Genomic DNA, 18,444 nt, shown 5'->3' with positions numbered 1-18,444 from the left:
CACAACAAAAAGAAAGCTGGAAGATGATGACAGCAAAAGATCATGCCCTTTGGAGAAGCCTGCCAGCAACAAACGGAGACCTGGCATTTTGCGCTGCGTTGAAAGGCCTTGGTGAGCTCTTCCAGTTGCTCTGAGAAGTGAGGAGGGAGGTGGTGAGGAGCGAGCTGGGTCCCAAGCAAGCGTGGTCAGGACTCGGGCTGCGCTGGAGCACGGCTCCTGGCACTCTCTTTTCCGGCTCAGCGATGCAAACGAGAAAATTCCTGCTGGATGCTGAGCTCCCTTTGGCATCTCCTGATGTCTGACCACAAGAACCACCATGAAGTCATGCTTTCCCCTTAACGGGAGACGGGGGAAGCGTGCCTCCAGGGCTGCGTCCCTACCCAGCGCGTGGGAGCACTGGCTCGACCACGGCCACGCTGAGTTACACGGCGTCCACAGCTCTGTACCAGAAATCAAGGGAAGTCATTACGTGCAAGCAGCAAGGTCAGAGGCATGGAGAGGAGCGGGGAGCCCTTCCTCAGGCTTCCCCGGGTTTGTTTCCCTTTTGGTGGTCAGATTCGGATGGGGAAAAATACCTCAGAACTGCCTATGCAAAACCACCTCACATTGGTCTCTGCAAATGTGGTCGAGTTGGGTGTTTTCTTCAGCTGCGGTGCTGCCTCTGAGCATCCCCATGTCCCTCTGGGATGACGGTCTTCTGCTCCTCCAGCCTGCCCTCCAGATTTCCCCTCCTGTTTTGGCAAAGCCCAGTTCTAAGCAGGCACTTGGAAAAAACCCTCCTGGAAGCAACACCCCTCCTTCCCCAGACCTGCCCCACCCGGAGCACCTGATTCCCGCTGCCAAGAGTAAAAGCTCAGTGCTTTAACAGAAAACAACCTCCTCCTTTCAGAGCTGGGTCATAAACCTGAAATGCTGACAAAGGTAGTTAGATTACACCTGTATAAACAGGCACTAATCAGAAATATGCTCCATAAACATTAGCTTTCAAAACAGCTCTGTACCGCTGATGAGTACAGATGTTTATTTGTCTATGGGTGAACTTGCTGATTTACCCCATAAATCCTTAAAGGCACTGCCTGCTTTTTTTTTCTTTCTTCTCCCCCTTTTCCTTGAAGCAAAACCATCCCGAGCGTGCTAGGGTGGCCTCGGCAAACGCTCCGGTGACAATCTCGTGAAGACTTATAACCTGGGAGCTGCCGGCGCAGGAGACAATAAAGCTCCTGTTCCATCTCAGGTGACCTTTAATGCAAGTCCATTCTGTCCCAGGGATCACACAGCTCCCGTGCCACGCCGGCACTAAGAGGATGAAGCCTGAGAGAAGCTGAATTCTTTTTGATGCTGCCAAGCCTGTTTGCCTCCTTCCCTTGCCCTTCCGTTCTTTGAAAGCAGTTGCTGTTATGACACAGTATCTCCATCTGGCAGGGTGAATAAGCAGATCCACCCAGAGCCATCAAAAAAGGAGTGAGTCAACGCTAGAGATTTAAAGAAGTATTGTGAGATTTCATTTCAAGCTAAGGGGATTGCTTTTAAATAGCTCCCTTTAAAGTAGTAAACCCCAGGCAGGGGCACAAACGCAGCGGAGCCTGCAGACCTATTCCTATCGCCCTTCTGCAACCAGCCAGCTGCTTCTGGTCCCCAACGGTCACTGCTGCCTATGCCGACCGCTGAGGTGCAGCTCCCGTTGCTGCACAGGAGCTGATCAGTCGGGACTGGTACGCATCCCAAACTTTCTCCTGATTTTTCAAAGCTTAATGGCTATTCCATTCCCCCCCTGCACGCCAAGGCTGCTTCCCTACCTGGTCTGCCAACAAAACCACCAGGCACCAGCACCGTAGAGCAGCAGATCCCCCAGCCCATCCCCAGGGACCACCGGGACATTACACTGTCCGAGCAGGGGGAAAAGGGGGAATCGTTTGCTGCAGCAAGGCTCCCCGAACGCTCTCACACCAAGTGTGCTGCATTTTGGATGGGAGCTTCTGCTCTTTGCTCCCCAAGAAGAGAGATGACGGCTCGGGAAGCTCTGTCCCACTTCTGTAATAGGAAAGCCCAGCGCGTCCTGCTTTCGGTCTGGAATGAGAACATCTCGCCCCCTCTTTCGCACGCTGCTGCTGCCGGAAAGCAGGCAATCGGATGTCTGCAGTGGTCTGCTTAGGTGTGGAGGAAATGTGGGAATGTAATACGCGGTACATACTCTATTTCCCAAGCCAGCAGGCTAGCGAGGACTACCTAATCCCGGGGTTTCCCGATATCCCCCCCAACAGAAAGGCTTCCCAGCCAACCCCCACTGGTTTGTGAAATACTTGGGCTATGTAGCTCACGAGTATCTCACTTCTCCGGCAGCTATGTCAAGCCTTTCTGCTGGAGATTCCTGATTTCAACCCAAGGTCATTTGCAGTCCCGGTAATTAGTGTCACTACAGCAACATCACTGTGTTATGCAAAGAAAGTTAATCTAGATTCCTAGCACTCAACACATTAAGTGATTGCAAACAACATCTGATGATGTCTGATGGGCGCCTGTGCTCCCTGTTGTTAGGTTTACTCAGAGCAGGAATAAGACTCAGGATTCACCAACAGCTTGAGAATCTCTGGCGGCTATTACAGGCACAACCCCAGAGGTCTGACTTTCTTCGGGGCCAAGTTACGTACCTGAATACATGTCCCAGTGCACTCCTTGCAGAGGCTGCAGGACAAAGCCCATCTGCTTGCTGGGATATGTGAGATCTTCGTAATGGGTTCCATTTTTTCAGGACATCCAATGCTAACCTGAGCATGAAACAGAAGACAAGTTGTAAATGCTGGTTACCATCCCAAACCTCCTACAGGGGCGTGTCTGTGACAGTCTGAAGGAGGGATGGATTTTTTATTTGTCACTTGTAATTTGGAAAAAAACCCCAAACCCCCAAAACCAGAAACAAATCTGGATTAAATGGAAGGAAAAACTTACGTCGGTGTTTTCTCTGAACTAATTCCTCATCTGGATATTGCTGTGTATCTCAGATGGGCACATGAAATCAGCTTTACCCTGCCCAGAGGTCTCGTGAATGCCGCCCACTTCTGCGCCCTTGCACCCCACCTCCGTGTCCTCCCTTAACAGGGTGCCGCATGGCTGGTAATTAAACACACAGCCCGATGACCGACGGGCATCGCTGCTCTGACCTCGGTACGACTCGACGAGCCAAACTGGACTCGCTATTTAGACCATTAACGAACGTTCCGGGCCGAGACCTGGAAACCAGCTCCATGCCCACCCGCGCGTCAAGAGGAGGTTGGAAAACATCTTACTTCAGGTATCCATAAGGCACAGCTAACGTGGACCCATTTCGTCCCGCTCCGGGTGGGCTTCAGCGCTCCCCCTCTCTTCGGGCACAGTAGACACTTTGGCTGAACCCCGAGGGCGCAGGTCCGGCACAGCCAGCTCCCGATGGGGACCTTCAGGATGCCGTAGCACGCCTGGACAGACACGAGGGAGGTGGGTTAGTCCCAGCAGCCCGGGAAGAGCATCCTCCAGGGCCTCCTCCTTCACTCCCACCTTTTTCACTACTGCTGTGGCTTATTGCCACCACATCTGGGCACCGCAGTAATAAAGAGCAGATGTGAAGCAGCTCTGCAATCACAGACAGCGAGGTTAAGTTCTTCCTTCCTTGCTACCTTCCCTATTTTCATGTGGATACTCACGCCAGATCAATAGGTCCTGGGTTTTAATGAAAAGCTAAGCATCCAAATGTGCTGTGCATCACGCCAAGAATCCGCCCAGCTCTGGGTCGGGGAGGGGGGAAAGCAACCAGACTGCTCCATCAGAGCCCCCCCCACCAGCAGCTCTGCGGTGCGGACGCCTGCCCGCTCATCTCCTGCCCGTTTCTGAACAGCTATCAGACCCACGACGACTCGGAGAAGTAAGAAATGCCACGTGGAGAAAACCTCTGAGGTAGCTGAGGGCTGAAAAGCCACAACCCCATGATTGAGAAAGATGGCCACACTGGTTACAAACCCAACACGGCCCGAAGGGGAAGCGAAAATAACTACGGAAAGGTAAAAAGGGGAAACCGATAGTCATGAATATAAATGAGAAGGGAGGAACCACAAAGGACGATAAATCTAAAGGAGGCAAGGACAAGTCTACGGCCAAGAGAGTGAGAACTAAAGGACTCGGGTTGCCCACGGAGCTCCCCGACCTGCTGCGATAGCGCAGGATGCAGCGAAGCCAAAGCGCTTCATAAATATTTCTCTTCCGTGCTTGGGGAAGAGCCAAACGATAAGCCGTATCACATAATGATGATGATAAAATACTTTCCACTTTGGCCGTAACTCATGACTGTATTAAACAGCTACTGCTAAAACTAGGCAGTTTTTAACTCACAGGTCCGATAACTCGCGCTTAAAGGGTTTTCAGAGAGTGGCAGACAACTGCCTCGGGGGCCAACGCGGGGCTGTGTCACTATTTTAAGCGAGGTGATGTAATTAATTCTAGATCTGGTTGCTCTGACATCCCTCCAGAAGGCAAGTGGGCAGCGCTGATAAGGACCCCCAGCGCTGTTGGCTGGAAATTGAGCCCAGGCATTTGTCAACTCCACGTTTTGAAGTTTACCCCAAAAAAGAGCAGTTTTTTGTCCTGGTGCTGCAGGTCACCGCGAGTGACAGTGCTGCAGGTGGGGACAGGGGCAGAGGGGGCATGTGGAGATGGCACGAGCGTGGCAAAAGCCTGTTCTCAGTCTTTACTGGCCAAGAACAGACTTTATAGCATGACTTTAGCTTGCCCCAAAGCACAAATTGACTCTGATAGTGATTTCCAAGGGGAAGAAGCCACTTTGTGAACAGATTATTGGGATAATAAGGAATTAAGGGAGGTAATATTATTGCTGCGAGTCTATACGGTTCAGAGAGACTTAACTGTGTGTTCCACAGCGCCTCCAAATCTGACAGATAAATCATTTCTGTAACAGAGTTTTATAAAACATCTGATTTAGTACCAGACAAAAATCAGCCTGGTACGTACTACCAGGAGAATAAACTGGCAGACTGATCTCCAAATCCAGGGGAAAACAGGAATTACGACCAGGTGTGCATCTCTAGCAGAGTCTTGGCTCTCAGTCATTTATTCCTAGAGGTTTTAGAGCAGCTGAAGGCGCGATTCTGCTCCTAGGAGCAAATACCACAGGGCCTCTGTCCCGGACAAGGAGTGGCTCTGGATACGAGGTGGGTTATCAGCTAAACACGCTCTCCCAGTCCAGCACCAGCCAGAAGATGCTCTGGGAACACAGAGCCAGAGCAATGCTGAGCAGGAGCAGAGCAGCTATTTTTATCACTGTGCCTGTCACGGACTCAACGTCATCGAGAAGGGGACGCCGAAACACTGGGGAGGATGCTGAGCCACAGAGAAGCTTGGTGTGGCCCTTGCAACAGCGGGAGGGCTCAGCCGCGTCCCCACGCCAGGGAATGGGAATTCGGTAATGACAAGACCACGGCGCGGTGGCTGGAAGCTGGAGATGGATCATTCCCGTGCTAAAGAGGAGTGCGACGTTGCCACCGTGAGAGCGATGAACCACAACGATTTAGCAGCAGGGAGGGAAGATTCCTCCTCGCTGAAAATTTTAGAATTAAGATTGCATGTGTTTTCTAAAAGCTACGCTTCATAGGAATTAATTAATAGCAAGCCTCATGGCTTGTGTTATGCAGATGAGATGATTACAACGATCCCTTCCAGCACTACAACCCACCGTGTGTCTGAGCACAACCCTGCTCCTGCCCCTTCCCGCTGGGATGCAGGACAAGCCATCGCTCCGGCCGTGTCCCACGGGACCCCAGCTCCCCTCCGCCGCCGCCCGCATACGCGAAGCCCGTGGCATCGGCACCGGGTTCCCCACAGGAAAGCATCGTCCGCAGCAGGTTTTGGACGTGGGGCTGGCAAAGGCACGGGGAAGGTTAGATTAAAAACATGATGCCACGTAACACCCCGTGCTGTGGCTCTGGACTTCGTGGCTTGGGGCGTAAATGGAGGCAGAGATTAAATCACAAGCAGCTTACAGGCTGGCATCGGGCTTAGGGCTGGACTCTGCTCCCTGAAAACTACGCAAAATCTCCCTTTTCTTTCAACAGCCTTGAAATCCAGCCCACTGCATCATCCAGCCCACTGCATCCCCTTCTGCAGCACCGCTCTGCTCCCAGCGCCGGGGCTGCTGCCCAAAGCAGAGCCCACGGGGTGCCCCGGCCCGTGGTGGGCACAGCCGGGGTCCGTACACCCCCAGGGCAGCCCTGCGCACGCTGACCACCCCCCCCGAGCCCCTGCCCACCGGCACGTGTCAGCTCACAGCCTGACGTTGCCACTTGGGCTCGTTAAAAACCAAAAAACCAACACAAAACCCCCCCAACCCCAACCCTGAATCGTCCTGGTATTTTGTGGAATCTGATTCACTGATGGAAACCATTCAAAACACCTACCTCCCGCAACTATAGATATCTCCAACGCTCTCCCACCTCCAGGAAGCACTGATGGAAAAGCTGCCCAAAAGATGAGCAAATGGCTCTCTTCAGAGGAAAAAAAACCCCACCCCTTCACACCGAGGGTGAAGCCCAGGAGCTGCCGCCGCTGTCCCAGCACCGCACGGCGCTTCCCCTCAAAGCACGACCAGCAAAACCTCCCCAGACCCGTGTGCGACCCAGGAGATGCCCACACGGCTGCCTTCTCCTTCTCAAGGTTTCCCCAAGTGCAGGAGCACACAGACCCCCCACCCCAGCAAGGGCTTGAAGCATTTGCATTCAATTCTAAAAATAAAATTATTTTCCCCCAGGCAGCAAAATAAAGTGAAATCCTACATTCGTACAAGCAGGGAAGCCGGGACAGGAACCCTGCCATGCGAGACAGCGCTAGTGGAGCTGGAAGGTGCTACGACCCCCAGTATAACGCCGTGGAGGAGGCTGGAGGTCCGGGCAAGCCCACCCCTCCGGGGAGTGCAGGGCGAGCGCAGGGCTGCGGACCCCCGCCCCTCCCAGCCCACCAGCCAGCCCCGCACCCCTGGGTGCTAAAGGTCCCACAGCTGCAGTTTAATAAAGAAAGATGGGGTAAGGAAGAAGAATAATGGAAGAGGAGGCATAAAATCCCACAGAGACCAGAGAATAAGGAGGAGGGGGGGCAAAGCAAGCTCGCAGGAAGCGGTTTTCAACCTCTGGGTGGGCATTTCTGCGGGCACTCCTGAAGGGTTGGGGCTAAGAAAGTAAGGAAAGCACGTTTGCTGTCTGCCAGCTATCCAAGACCCCCGCTGCTACCCTCGCTCCGCTGGAGACGCACTGGGAAGCCGTCAGAAGAGCTTAACAGGGGTCTACAGCAGCCCGGGGCAAGGGGGACGGTGGGGACGGGGGGGACCCAGAGGAGGGTACGGGAGTGTGACGTGCAGGCAGCCAAAACCTGCCGCTCTCCCCGCCGCGGCGGGGGCTCACCTGGTGCACGCAGACGTTGCACTTGTCGCAGAACACCATCTCGTTGCCGTCCTCCCCCTCCGGCGAGCGGCAGACGTCGCACACCACGTCCTCGTCGTACTCGATGCCCAAGCCCTCCTCCGTTTCGATGGCGATGTTCATATTCTCGTAGCACATGGTCTCCAGCTCCTCCAGCACTCGCTCCAGGGTGATCTCGTCCAGCTCGGGCTTTTCTGCAAGGCAGAAGGAAGGGGAGGACACTGATGCGGCTCCGGCACAGGAGCCCGGCCGCCTTCGGGGAGCGTTTTGCAAAGGGCTGAGCATTTTTAAACCGCCACTCAAGAGGCAAATCCGCGGCGGTGGTAAGAGCAGCGATTCAGAAAACGGTTGCTTCGAACTCAGGATGCAGTTTATGTTTCATAGACAGTAACAAAATATCGCTGCTGGCTGAGAGGAAAGAAACCCATTCAGCTGAAGCAAGGCGGATAATTAGGTCTGACAGTTTAAATGTTCAAGGAGACAAGTTTTGCAAAGATGCTTTCTGCAGCGAGGGCTCAGACAAGCTTTGGCAACGCAAAGTCAATGCTTTAATTGTTAAGACTGAAAATTGACCCTTTTAAGGCCAATTAAACGGAACTGTAAAACCGAAGCCAAAGGCTGAAATTGAGGATGAATGAGGTGGTTTTTTTTTTCCTGGTTGGGTTTAGTGGAACCAGAAGGTCAGACCCAGGCGGGGCTGGGCTCAGATCTGCTGTGTTGTGTTTGAACCCCCCCGCACCAGAACCTTTAGCGGAAAGAAGCGGCAAAGGCGCTTTATCAGAGGTTTCAACCAGGAATACGAGGCCAATAACCAGGAGAGGCTTTTTCAGAGCAGCAACCTCCAGCAGCGGGATACCGGGCCACCGTTACGGCGGGGATGCTGCTGCCAGGAGCTCGGCAGCACCGAAACAGTGCCACGCCGAGCGCTGCTCCCAAAGGCGCTGCCTCTCGCCCGCACCCAAAGACGCCACAAACGCAACATGAGGTCACTCCAGGTAAGGGAAAAAAAGAAGGGAAAAAATCTGTCAGCAGCAGGAGCGAGGTTCTCCGCGGGGCGTAAGAGGCTGAGTTAAGCCCCCACCGCACCCCGTCTCCCCGTGAGCACTATTTCATCACCGGAGAAGGCACGGAGACGAGGACGGAGATACCAGCAGGATGCAATACAAAACATTTAAACTTTGCGTTTCATTCGCGGATATTATCCGTGATAACGGCCAGGATGCTCCAGAACGCACCGGACAGTGGAGGAGCCTGAGCCACGCTGCCGTCCACCTTTCTTGTTGCAAGGCAAGGAGAGAAAATACCTCATTTGTGAGCAGAGAAAGGGAAAAAAAGGCTTGAGGAAGTACTAATGTAAAGCAGTTATTAATTAAGAGTTCAGTGAGAAATTTGCCAACCTGGGCACCTCTTGAGCCACAGTGTGACGTCCCTGTCCCATGCTGAGCTCTGGGGCCCCGAGAGGCCCCCAGGGCTGGGGGGGACGGGGCATGGGGGTCCCGGGCAGCGTTCCCGGCCCCTCCGGCTGGCCGATGCTGGCAGAGGCTGCACCTTCCCCCGACGGCCACGGACCGGCTGAAAAAACTCTGTCAAGGGGGAAAGCAACCCGTAGGCGAGCTCGGCAAGCAAACACACCATTGTCTGCCTTTTTAAGCTCTTCCCCAATGTTTCGCATTGGCACGGATTCCCTTGGCTTGACAAGTCTCTGCAAACATCTAGCCTGGCATTTTACATGTCTGTGTCGAGTCTGAGATACCATCTAAGACAGACAACACCGTTCCCTATCACAGCCCTTTCAAGCGCTCGGGCTGCTGTGCCGCAACACGCCGAGGAACCTGACAATACCTGTTTTATTACCGCGCAGCCCCGGCGATGGGCGCGGGATCTCTGCCGAGCCCCAGGCTGGTACAGCCTGCCCGGGGGGCGGCTGGAGCTCAGCCATGGGAAGCATCCTGCGCTGGCACGGCGGCACGGCCAGCCCCGCGCGCCGCAGCCGGGAGGGAGCCACCGGCTTTGCTCTTGGCATCCTGCAACAGGGCAGGGAGTGGGTTACAGACAACACCAGCGCATTATTTTTGCCTTCACGGTGTCCCTTTATAAACACACCACCTGTGTTGCACTTGCTTGATGGGAGAGCTGCAAACCTCGACTTCACGCGAGCATTAAATAAGCTCCCGGTCAGCGTTTCAAGATCACATCTGTGACTATGATGCCGGGCACCGGAGTGTCAGCCTGGAGTTACTCCCTTTCTCCCAACACTTCAGGCTCTGCTCTCTCTCCTCTTCTCATTAAAGTGTTCCCGGTGCTTTTCCCCACGCACTTTCCAGAGCCGCCCTGTGCTCAGGGGAGAGGCCGGGCAGAGAGCCGGCAGCTGCAGGCAGCGCGAGGAAGGAAAGGGAGGGGGATTTCCACAGGAATCATGACCCTGACCTGCCCGCAGGGTCGGGATCGCGCTGGCATCGCCGGGATCGCGCTGGCATCACCGCCGTTCCCCTGTGACCTCAAGTGGAAAGAACCGGCTCCCATCCCATCTCCCGCATTTTCCATCCGCAGCGATGCCCCCGTGTCGCCAGCCTAACGCCGGGGAGAAAGTCCCCGCCGGTCCCAAAACTCACGCGCCAGAGCAAGACCAGCACCCCAGCGGGGTTTCCTTATCAGCCTACACGTAATGTGGTTGTTATACCGTTACACCGAAAAATATAGATCTCTCCCTCCCTCCCACACGCACACACGCGCGCTCTCACACTCCATTTAGATGTAATTACATTAGGAATTCGTTTGCCAAGCGCCATTCAGAATACCTCGGAGCTTATTGAATTGACAATTGCACTTGATGGGGATGAAGCGATTAATCGCTTATGAAACACTAAACAATGGGGCCTGGGGGTGAAGAGCTTTTTCCATTTGTGCTCCATTTATCTCCTTCTGCATCATATAAAGTTTGTGCTATTAAACTCCATTCACAAAATTGTCATCTTTCTGGCTGCGAAAACGCTATCTGTATTGATTGTGGCCAGCTAAATAGGAAAACGAAAAAAATACTCCACCAAAACACTCCCTGTGCACATGCACAAGGGACACTTGTTGTCCCCAGGGAAGGAAAAGTGAAGACCCACATACTGATCTTGGCTACAATGAATAAATCCAGTGACGTCCAGAGGGTAACTCACACTTGAGACCATCACCAGGACCGGGGCTCTACCTGCTGACCAAGAGAAAGGTATTTTTACCTGGTTAAGGTATGCCAAGGTCTTGTATGAAAGGTGGGGGAGAAAACGAAGCTTTTCTGAGCCTCTGCAAAGAAAGCCAACGTAACTGCAAACTTCTCCATAGCTTCTGTCTGGAGGGACATAGCCAGAAGTGAGAACTCAATCTCACACCAATATCATCACCGGCGATTTGGAGCCATGTCCAAAACACTGACAGGGGAGTAACAGGCTCCATGTCCCATCACCCCTTCCAGGGGGTCACCCGTACCCTCTCCCCATTAACACCGAGCGCGGTAACAATGACTGGTTTTAATGGGACACCCCCGACATCGTTCCGCGGTGGGAAGGACTGTCTCCCAAGGGGGCAGTCCCAACATCCCAGCCGGAGAAAAGCGATCCTCTCTCGGCCGGAGCAGGATGCTGGCGGGCAGCGCGTGCCCAGCCACAGGAAGTATCCCTCGGAGAGAAGGGGTACTTTGCTTTGGAAATGGAGGAGGAGAAGAGGCACCTGATGATGATGCACTACAGGGCTCCAGATCTGATTCAGGAAGGGGAAACGTGTAGGAACCCGGCCTTTCGTTTCAACTTTGATCCCAGCGGAAAACCCTTCCCTGTATCTCTGCCGTCCGGGTCTGCCACGATCCCTGCAGCTCCGCAGCCGCCCAGCATCCCTGTTATCCCCGGGGGGCTCCGGAGGTGCCCACCCCGACCCTGCGCACCTCAGCTCCCCCAAACTTTGGAGCAACTGCGCATACCGCAGCTGAAACACAGAATTTAAATATTTTATCCCAAAGGAGCTGGGATCGCTGGGCTGGCACCGAAGCCATGGTGCCGGGTCTGGGAGAACCAGCAAGCACATTCCTTTACACAACGCCACTCTCCATTATAATTATTTCTGTAGTCTCATAATTTACGTGGCGTGAAGGAGCAATATTCTTCTGCTAAATAAATTCTCAGCTACTCCTTATCATGGTGTGAGCCGACTCGCTGTGCGGGGAGAAAAAAAATAGCTGAAGAGCCACCTTTCACAAAACAGAGACCTATTTCTGACTAAACTGTGCTCCACTAAAATCAATTTACTGAAACAATAAATTCTTTTACCCTGTGGAAGACACCTGGATATAAAACAGCTCATGAGCAAACAGTCATCAGGACTGCAGGCTGTGCCATTAGTTGATTCACAAGCTATAAACCTTGGAGTCTACTTTTCGGTAAAAATATATATAAACAAGCAAAATTACTGGCTTTTTTAATTAAAAAAAAAGGAAAGCACTTGTGAGGTGTAGGCTTATCTCTTAATACCTTTGAAAAACTGAGCGTGAAAGGGGGCCAGCTCCCTGATGAGATAGGGGTGGCACATGGCATGGGGACCACGGGCTCCCGAGATCTCCTTCCAGCTCAAAGACGGTCTCTCCTGCTCGCCCTCGGCCAGTCACTTCAAACCTGCCGGCTTTGGCTCCTGCCTCTGCAAAGCTGCTTCCTCAGAGGCCGGGAGAATGAAAGCAATCCGAGGATAAAAAGCACTGACCAGATGCTAAAACTGAGTTTAGGCACCGCCATGCAGGACACTTTGGGAGAAGCATAATTTGCCTCTGAATAAGCCCGGGAGCTGAGCACCCACACACTCAAGGCACCCACGGGGACACCAGCCACCCCCTGCCCCAGGCTGGGTGCTCCCCTGGGCATCCCGGGTCCTGTCCCGAGCATCCTTTGCAAAGGTCAGGGGGTGACGGACAACCCCCTGAACACACACCAGGCTACCTGGGACTCCCCCAGCCACCTCTAACCCATCACCTGCAGGCACACAACGCTTGGGAGATGCAGCAATTGAACGTTAATCTTTTATCAATGTCATTTATAAACAGACCCTTAACGTAAAGTGTGACCAACAAAACAAACAGCGACACTCAACCTGCGCGAGCTGAGCATCGGCCGTGAAACTTCTAGATATTTTGTTACAAATACAATCCTGCTAACGCACTTAAAAGATTTACAGAAACCAATTATCACCCTTTCTGCCACCCACCGACATCAATTATTGCTCACATGTAAGACGATGACAACATGTTTTAGAAGCCCCTTTATAAGCTGCCGTCTCTCTCCAGCGATGCTCGGCACTGACAGAGCTGTCCCGGAGCACTTCTGATGAAAGCCTCCTCGCTCCATCCAGCAGCAAAACTGGGAATATTGCTGGAAACTACCGCAATTACCGCAAGGAATTTATGGAAATGGCAAAACGACGACTTGACATAAAAACTGTGCTGAAAAAAGCAGAGGCAAAACATCTAGAGCGTCTCCCACTGATCTCCGACCCTGCTAATCTGTACATTAATACATAATCTAGACACATTTAATACATTGATCTATACATTAATCTATACTCAGCTTTCCTGCAGTACCTGTTTCTATAAGGAGTTAAATAAGCTCAGTTTTCCCTTCCAGAAGCTCACAGTGTTTTCACCTCTGCCAACAACTAAAGGAACTGCCACCTGAAAATATCTCTGGATTTCCTTGCTAAAAGATAAGCTTAAAGGCTGAGACTATTTTCACACAAAATTAGCCGGGATTGTTTAAGCCTGAATTACTCTCCTCCGTCTTCCTCCCTCCCTTCCCTTCAGCCGCCCCATGCTGCGGCACACCGGCAAACTGCCGCGTCTCACCGGTTCCCACCGGGCAGGAGCACCCTGGCCGGCGTCGGTGGTCGCGGGGGGCGATGCTGTTTACCCAGGAGAAAGGCAGCACCCCTGCGCACCCACCTGCGGCTCTCCAAACCCCCCGGGTGCTGCTCAGCAACTCTCCACGGGCCGCTCTCTACAATTACCTGAGAGGGGGTTGTGGGGAGGTGGGTGTTGGTCTCTTCTCCCAAGTGACAAGTGACAGGACAAGAGGAAATGGCCTCAAGTTGCACCAGGGGAGGTTCAGGCTGGATATGAGGAAAAATGTCTTTGCTGAGGGAGCGGTGAAGCACTGGCAGAGGCTGCCCAGGGAGGTGGTGGAGTCACCATCCCTGGAGGGGTTCAAGGACCGTGTGGCCGTGGCACTGCGGGACATGGTTTAGTGGGCATGGTGGGGTTGGGGTGGTGGTTGGACTTGGTGATCTTACAGGTCTTTTCCAACCTTAGTGATTCTGTGATTCTGTGATCATTTCTGATTGCCGTCACTGCTGTGCTGCTTTACCCCCCGGGCTCGCCAACCTGCCTGTTTACAAGGTGAGTTCTGCCCTCGTGTTAAATTGGGGTATCGACCCCTACATTAAGAGCAACAGCCCACCAGCAAGCACGAGCGTGGCGCCTGCCTACGGGCTGCTTGGGCAAGTCCTCCTCCCGTTGATACCAACGGCGTTAATCCAGATTGACAGTGATGTAACCGAGAACAGCTTCCAGCCCTAAATCTGTTCCCAAGACACTTCTACGCTGCCCATCAGTACCTCTATTAAATACATCTCGTTTGTAACATACCACCAAGCAGTGGACAATTTGCTGGTTCATCTATCCAGGCACCAAACCGGTCTGCTGCCAAAATGATGACTTGTGCAATGAGCTTATGATCTCGGCGGAGAACAAAGATTCCAGGCTACGTGCGGATGTTTGTTGTGGGCTGCAGCACAGACATATTATAAAACAGCTCCAAACTGGCAGGATTTCCTCAAAACAAGACCAAAAAAAAAAAAAACCCAACCCAAACAAACAGACCCTGAATTATTAATGGGTTATGCTTTCTCAAGCGATGCGCGGCAAGCAGGGCGAGCCCGGGTGCGGAGGCATGGCGGGGAAAGGGGTGGAAGGGCCATCGCTGCGAGCGGTCCCTTACGGCCGCGGGCTGGGGGGCTGACACTTGAAAGGGGGACGCCGGGCTGCTGGTTAAAGGACACGGATCCCACTGCGGAGGACAGACCCCCGCACATCCTCCCGCCAGCCGGGGCTGGGGAGCATCCCAGCCCGGGGGACGGCAGCCCCTGGATCCCCCACATCGGGGGGCAGCGGTCCCCGTTGTGGGGCTCCCTCCGGCTGTCGGCACCATCGGGGAACGGGGCTGTGCCTCTGCCACCACCGCACGGCGGGGAACCGTGCCCCAAGTCGTTAAAATAACGGAAGAGCTTCAAATGACAGATGTTGGGGTGGCCCGGCACAGCGGATGGAGCCTGGCTACGGTGATGGGCACCCGGGGGGGCACCAATGTGCTGCCTCGGGGCGAAAAGGGGGCTCCCCAAATCCCGAAAGGACGTGGTGGGATGGGGGTAGCCTTGGACAAGGACTCTCGGCGCTGCCGGGTGGCAGGCAGCCGCTCTCCACGGCGTACATTTAACGGCAGCCTCTGCTCCATTAGGCACACCTTCCCCGGGCTTACTCCGCCGACTTGGGTTTATTCCACGTCTGCTTGACCAATCTCACCTCCGCCGAGGGAGGTATCATCTCATTAGTACACAGACATATCTCAAGTATGCAGTGATGAATTCCCCCCGGAGCTTCAAAAGCAATAAATGTGACCTTTGCATGTTCCTGCCATAAAATACCAGGAACACCTCCAGCTCCCAAGATAGAAGCTGTGGTGGGCATATGTGAGCAGCATACACCATATGGATTAAGTCAAGGGAATACTTAGAAACTTCGACTCTGCCTTCAGCAAAATTGATTCCGGCAACGTTTTTAGCAATTTCTTGAGGATTTTCTGTGTGTTTATGAAGTGCCGATCACCACAAAGGGATCTTTCAGCCTTGGTCTTTGAAGTCTCTCTAGCCCCACTCTTACAATAGCTTTGGATTTAGTGCAGATCACAAAATACAGCATAAAACGTTAATAGAAAAATGAAGACTTTCCTCTAAAAGGAAAGGCCTGGGCTGCCTGGAGCAGTGTACACATAAATCTGGTTCAGGGTTTCATTCAGACTCCTTCAGACCCACTTCTTTTACTATCTCATATTGCAGCAGCAACAAATAAAACATTTCGGCATGCATAAATACTGATGTCATTTCTAGCGCACCGAAGTTCTTCAAGCAGTACATTTCTACTGAGTGCAGTAACAGCTACTGAGGCATCTTACTGGTGGGTTTAAACTATTTAAAGCTGTTTTACGTGAAAAACTCTTGCTTTTCGGAGCAATTCCACCTAACTGGGAGAGGAGCCGGCAGAGCGCAGAGAGCTGGAGCTATCTGGAGGTTTATCTGATCTCGGTGATAAAATTCCATCCCTGGGGTGACCTAAAAAGGACTGGAAAAGGCATGTGCTATGTGCTACGTGGATCAACGCCACGCTAACGGCAAAGCGAGATGGATGATCTCATAGGTGTTTTCCAGCTCTCCTCCCGGCAGCTCCTCAAGAGCCAGTCAGAGATCAGGCTCCTTCTTTGTCATTAAATATTTTGGGAATGACACATTGTGCCCCTGAACTGCCCAGTGACAACAGCTCAGCTAAACACCCCGGAGGAATTTAAACTTCTGCATATCTCTTGACGCTGGGAGATAACTCCCGGCTTCTCCGAATAGGAGGAGAAGCTGCAATTCTCCAGTTAAGTCATGTTAATGATCTCAGAGATTAGCAAAGCTGGTTTGGAAATCTCAGTATGTCATTAATGTTGAGGGCTTCCGGGAGAAAGCGCTATTTATGGCCTGCCTTCAGACCAACCCAGGCAGGCGGCAATCTTCTGCGCCGGGCGGTGAAGGGCACGAGCCCCACGTCCCATCCCCGCTGCGCCCGGCTGCGTGGCTTCTCCCATATGGGAAGCAGAGGGAGCGGAGCCTCCGCTCCGGCACAGCCCAGGAGGTGAGCAGCGACAGATTTCCTGCAACAGTTTTCCTCTACGTGCACCCAAACCCCATCACTTCCACGGGCAGGAAAACGCATCTCCCCCGCTCCAAAGAAGCCCGTTGCCCGCGCAGCCCCGATGCCCCGCAGCCTCTGCGGTCCAGCCCGCCGGGCAGCAGCCAGCGCGGGTGATGCGACCGTGGTCCCGACCCGTCCCGCTCCCTACCTGCCAGACAGCCAGCTCCCCGTGGCGCCGGGGATGGGTTATTAATCAATGCCACATGTTTTCCCTTTCAAGTCACTGAAAAAAATGCACGAGCCCTCGCGCTGCTAGAGAAGTCGGGAGGGCTGGGGGATGGGGCGAGATACCAGAATCCTCCGGGCTGAAGCCATATCCGCAGTGGATTTCACACACCAAACGCTGGTTTTCAAAGCTGCTCTCTCCCCAGCATATTTACGGCTCAGCCAGTAATTACAGTGCTCATTCAGCAACAGAAATGGGCTGATGGACAGCGAGGCGCGCTGCATTACCACTGCTGAAATCCCCTGCGTTCGTTGTCACCGTCTATAGCTGGTTACGGCAGGAGGGCTCATGGGCTGCATGAGAGACCGTGGTCCCATCCAGCCTGGTGCTGCACAAACACCTCCTAAGGACCGTCCCTGGAAAAGCTGACTGGCTGATAAACGAGGAGCCGGAGGAAGAAAAATGCAGCTTGCTCAAAATTGCACAGAGGGTCAGTGGCAAAGCACCGCCTGTGTCCCCACGTCGGGTTCAGGGTGTGCTCGCCGGGATGCTGCGATGCCAGCCCACCCAACGCGCCTGCCAGGAGCGGGGCTACCAGGAGTATACGGCTGTGACGATGCTCAAGCTCCCCTCCCAAATCCAACACGCTCCTGAGGCTGCACCGCTGGCGAAGCCGCCTCTCTCCCCCAGCACGCTTCCACCCGCGCACCGACGGCACCCGTCTCATCTCAACCTTCCAGCTATCCATCAGCGTGGGAGCTCCACATCTGAAAGCCATTTAAGACACTGCATTTGTAACCTAATACTTTGCAGAAATAATAAAGCGAGCCAAATTTAACCCAACTGAGCTGGAGAAGCCAAATCTCTGCCCGCTGCCTTTCTAGAGACTTATGAAATATGTAGAAGGGGGAAGTGGAAATACAGACAACCCTTCTCTGGAGCCCAGAGACACCTCTGACGGCCAACCAGCTGTGGAGACGGTGAGGGAAATGCAGTGGGAGACACAGTGAAAGCACGGTGAAGTCAGAGGGATGTCCAGTGTGGTACTAGCTGCCTTCTTGATGCAGTAACGGCGGCTGTGGTGTGTCAGGATCCTCTGCAAGGCACCTGAGCAGGACCGAGCCACCCGGCTGTGCCCAGGAGCACCCTCTGCTCTGCCCAAGGACTTGACTGTAACTGCCAGTATCCCAAAACCTGGGTGTGCTGATGACAGAGCTGAGGCTGCTAATGCAGGACCAGTTAATGAGGACAAAGCTGACTGCGATTTGCTAGTGATACTATGGGCTCCACAACACTGAGATTACGGGAAATCCCAGACATGGGATACGCATAATAGATCATTAGCCAAACCCTAAAAGCAGCCTCTACAATTTTCTCAAGGTCCTGGAGCTTGTGGTGACAAAATTTGGTTGTAACTCATGAGTACACCAGAGGAACAGAGATCTTCTGCAACTAAGATCAGCCAATGCGGTGGCCAAGTTCTGAGCTCATTTATGCTCCGTGCAAGCTTACTGAAGGAAATCTTGCTGCAATCTTACTGAATCTCGCTGCAGCTCTCAGCCAGCACGCTGTGCGACTCAGCACAACCTTCCTGTTCAGCAGTGCACGATCCCGTTTGCTCAAGCACTTGATAACATACTTTGTCTCACCCTTGAAAGACCTTTGCAACGGGGAGTAATGCTTCACGTAGACACGCTTCAGCTTTCACTGACCTCACAAGGTGAATGTTTTATTGCATTGTTATTCTTACCTGCGTAGCAGCAGCCACACCAGAGCAACCCTTACTTACCTAACAAGGACTG

At 53.3% G+C, this 18,444-nt stretch overlaps 1 protein-coding gene across 1 annotated transcript in view; it reads right to left on the bottom strand.

Moving 5' to 3' along the window:
* Positions 1 to 18,444, bottom strand: part of JADE2 (jade family PHD finger 2) — an 81,971-nt gene that overhangs the window by 19,015 nt on the left and 44,512 nt on the right. Inside the window, exons 6-8 of the mRNA XM_059825209.1 lie at positions 7,434 to 7,645; positions 3,285 to 3,452; positions 2,649 to 2,765 (exon numbers count right to left, since the gene is read on the bottom strand). Of these exons, the coding sequence (XP_059681192.1) occupies positions 2,649 to 2,765; positions 3,285 to 3,452; positions 7,434 to 7,645 (497 nt within the window). The remainder of the gene's footprint in view (positions 1 to 2,648; positions 2,766 to 3,284; positions 3,453 to 7,433; positions 7,646 to 18,444) is intronic.

Source organism: Gavia stellata, chromosome 16, assembly GCF_030936135.1.
Source record: "Gavia stellata isolate bGavSte3 chromosome 16, bGavSte3.hap2, whole genome shotgun sequence".
Lineage (NCBI taxonomy): Eukaryota > Metazoa > Chordata > Aves > Gaviiformes > Gaviidae > Gavia > Gavia stellata.
The sequence above is the reverse complement of the archived record's forward strand: the minus strand, read 5'-3'. Positions and strand labels throughout refer to the sequence as shown.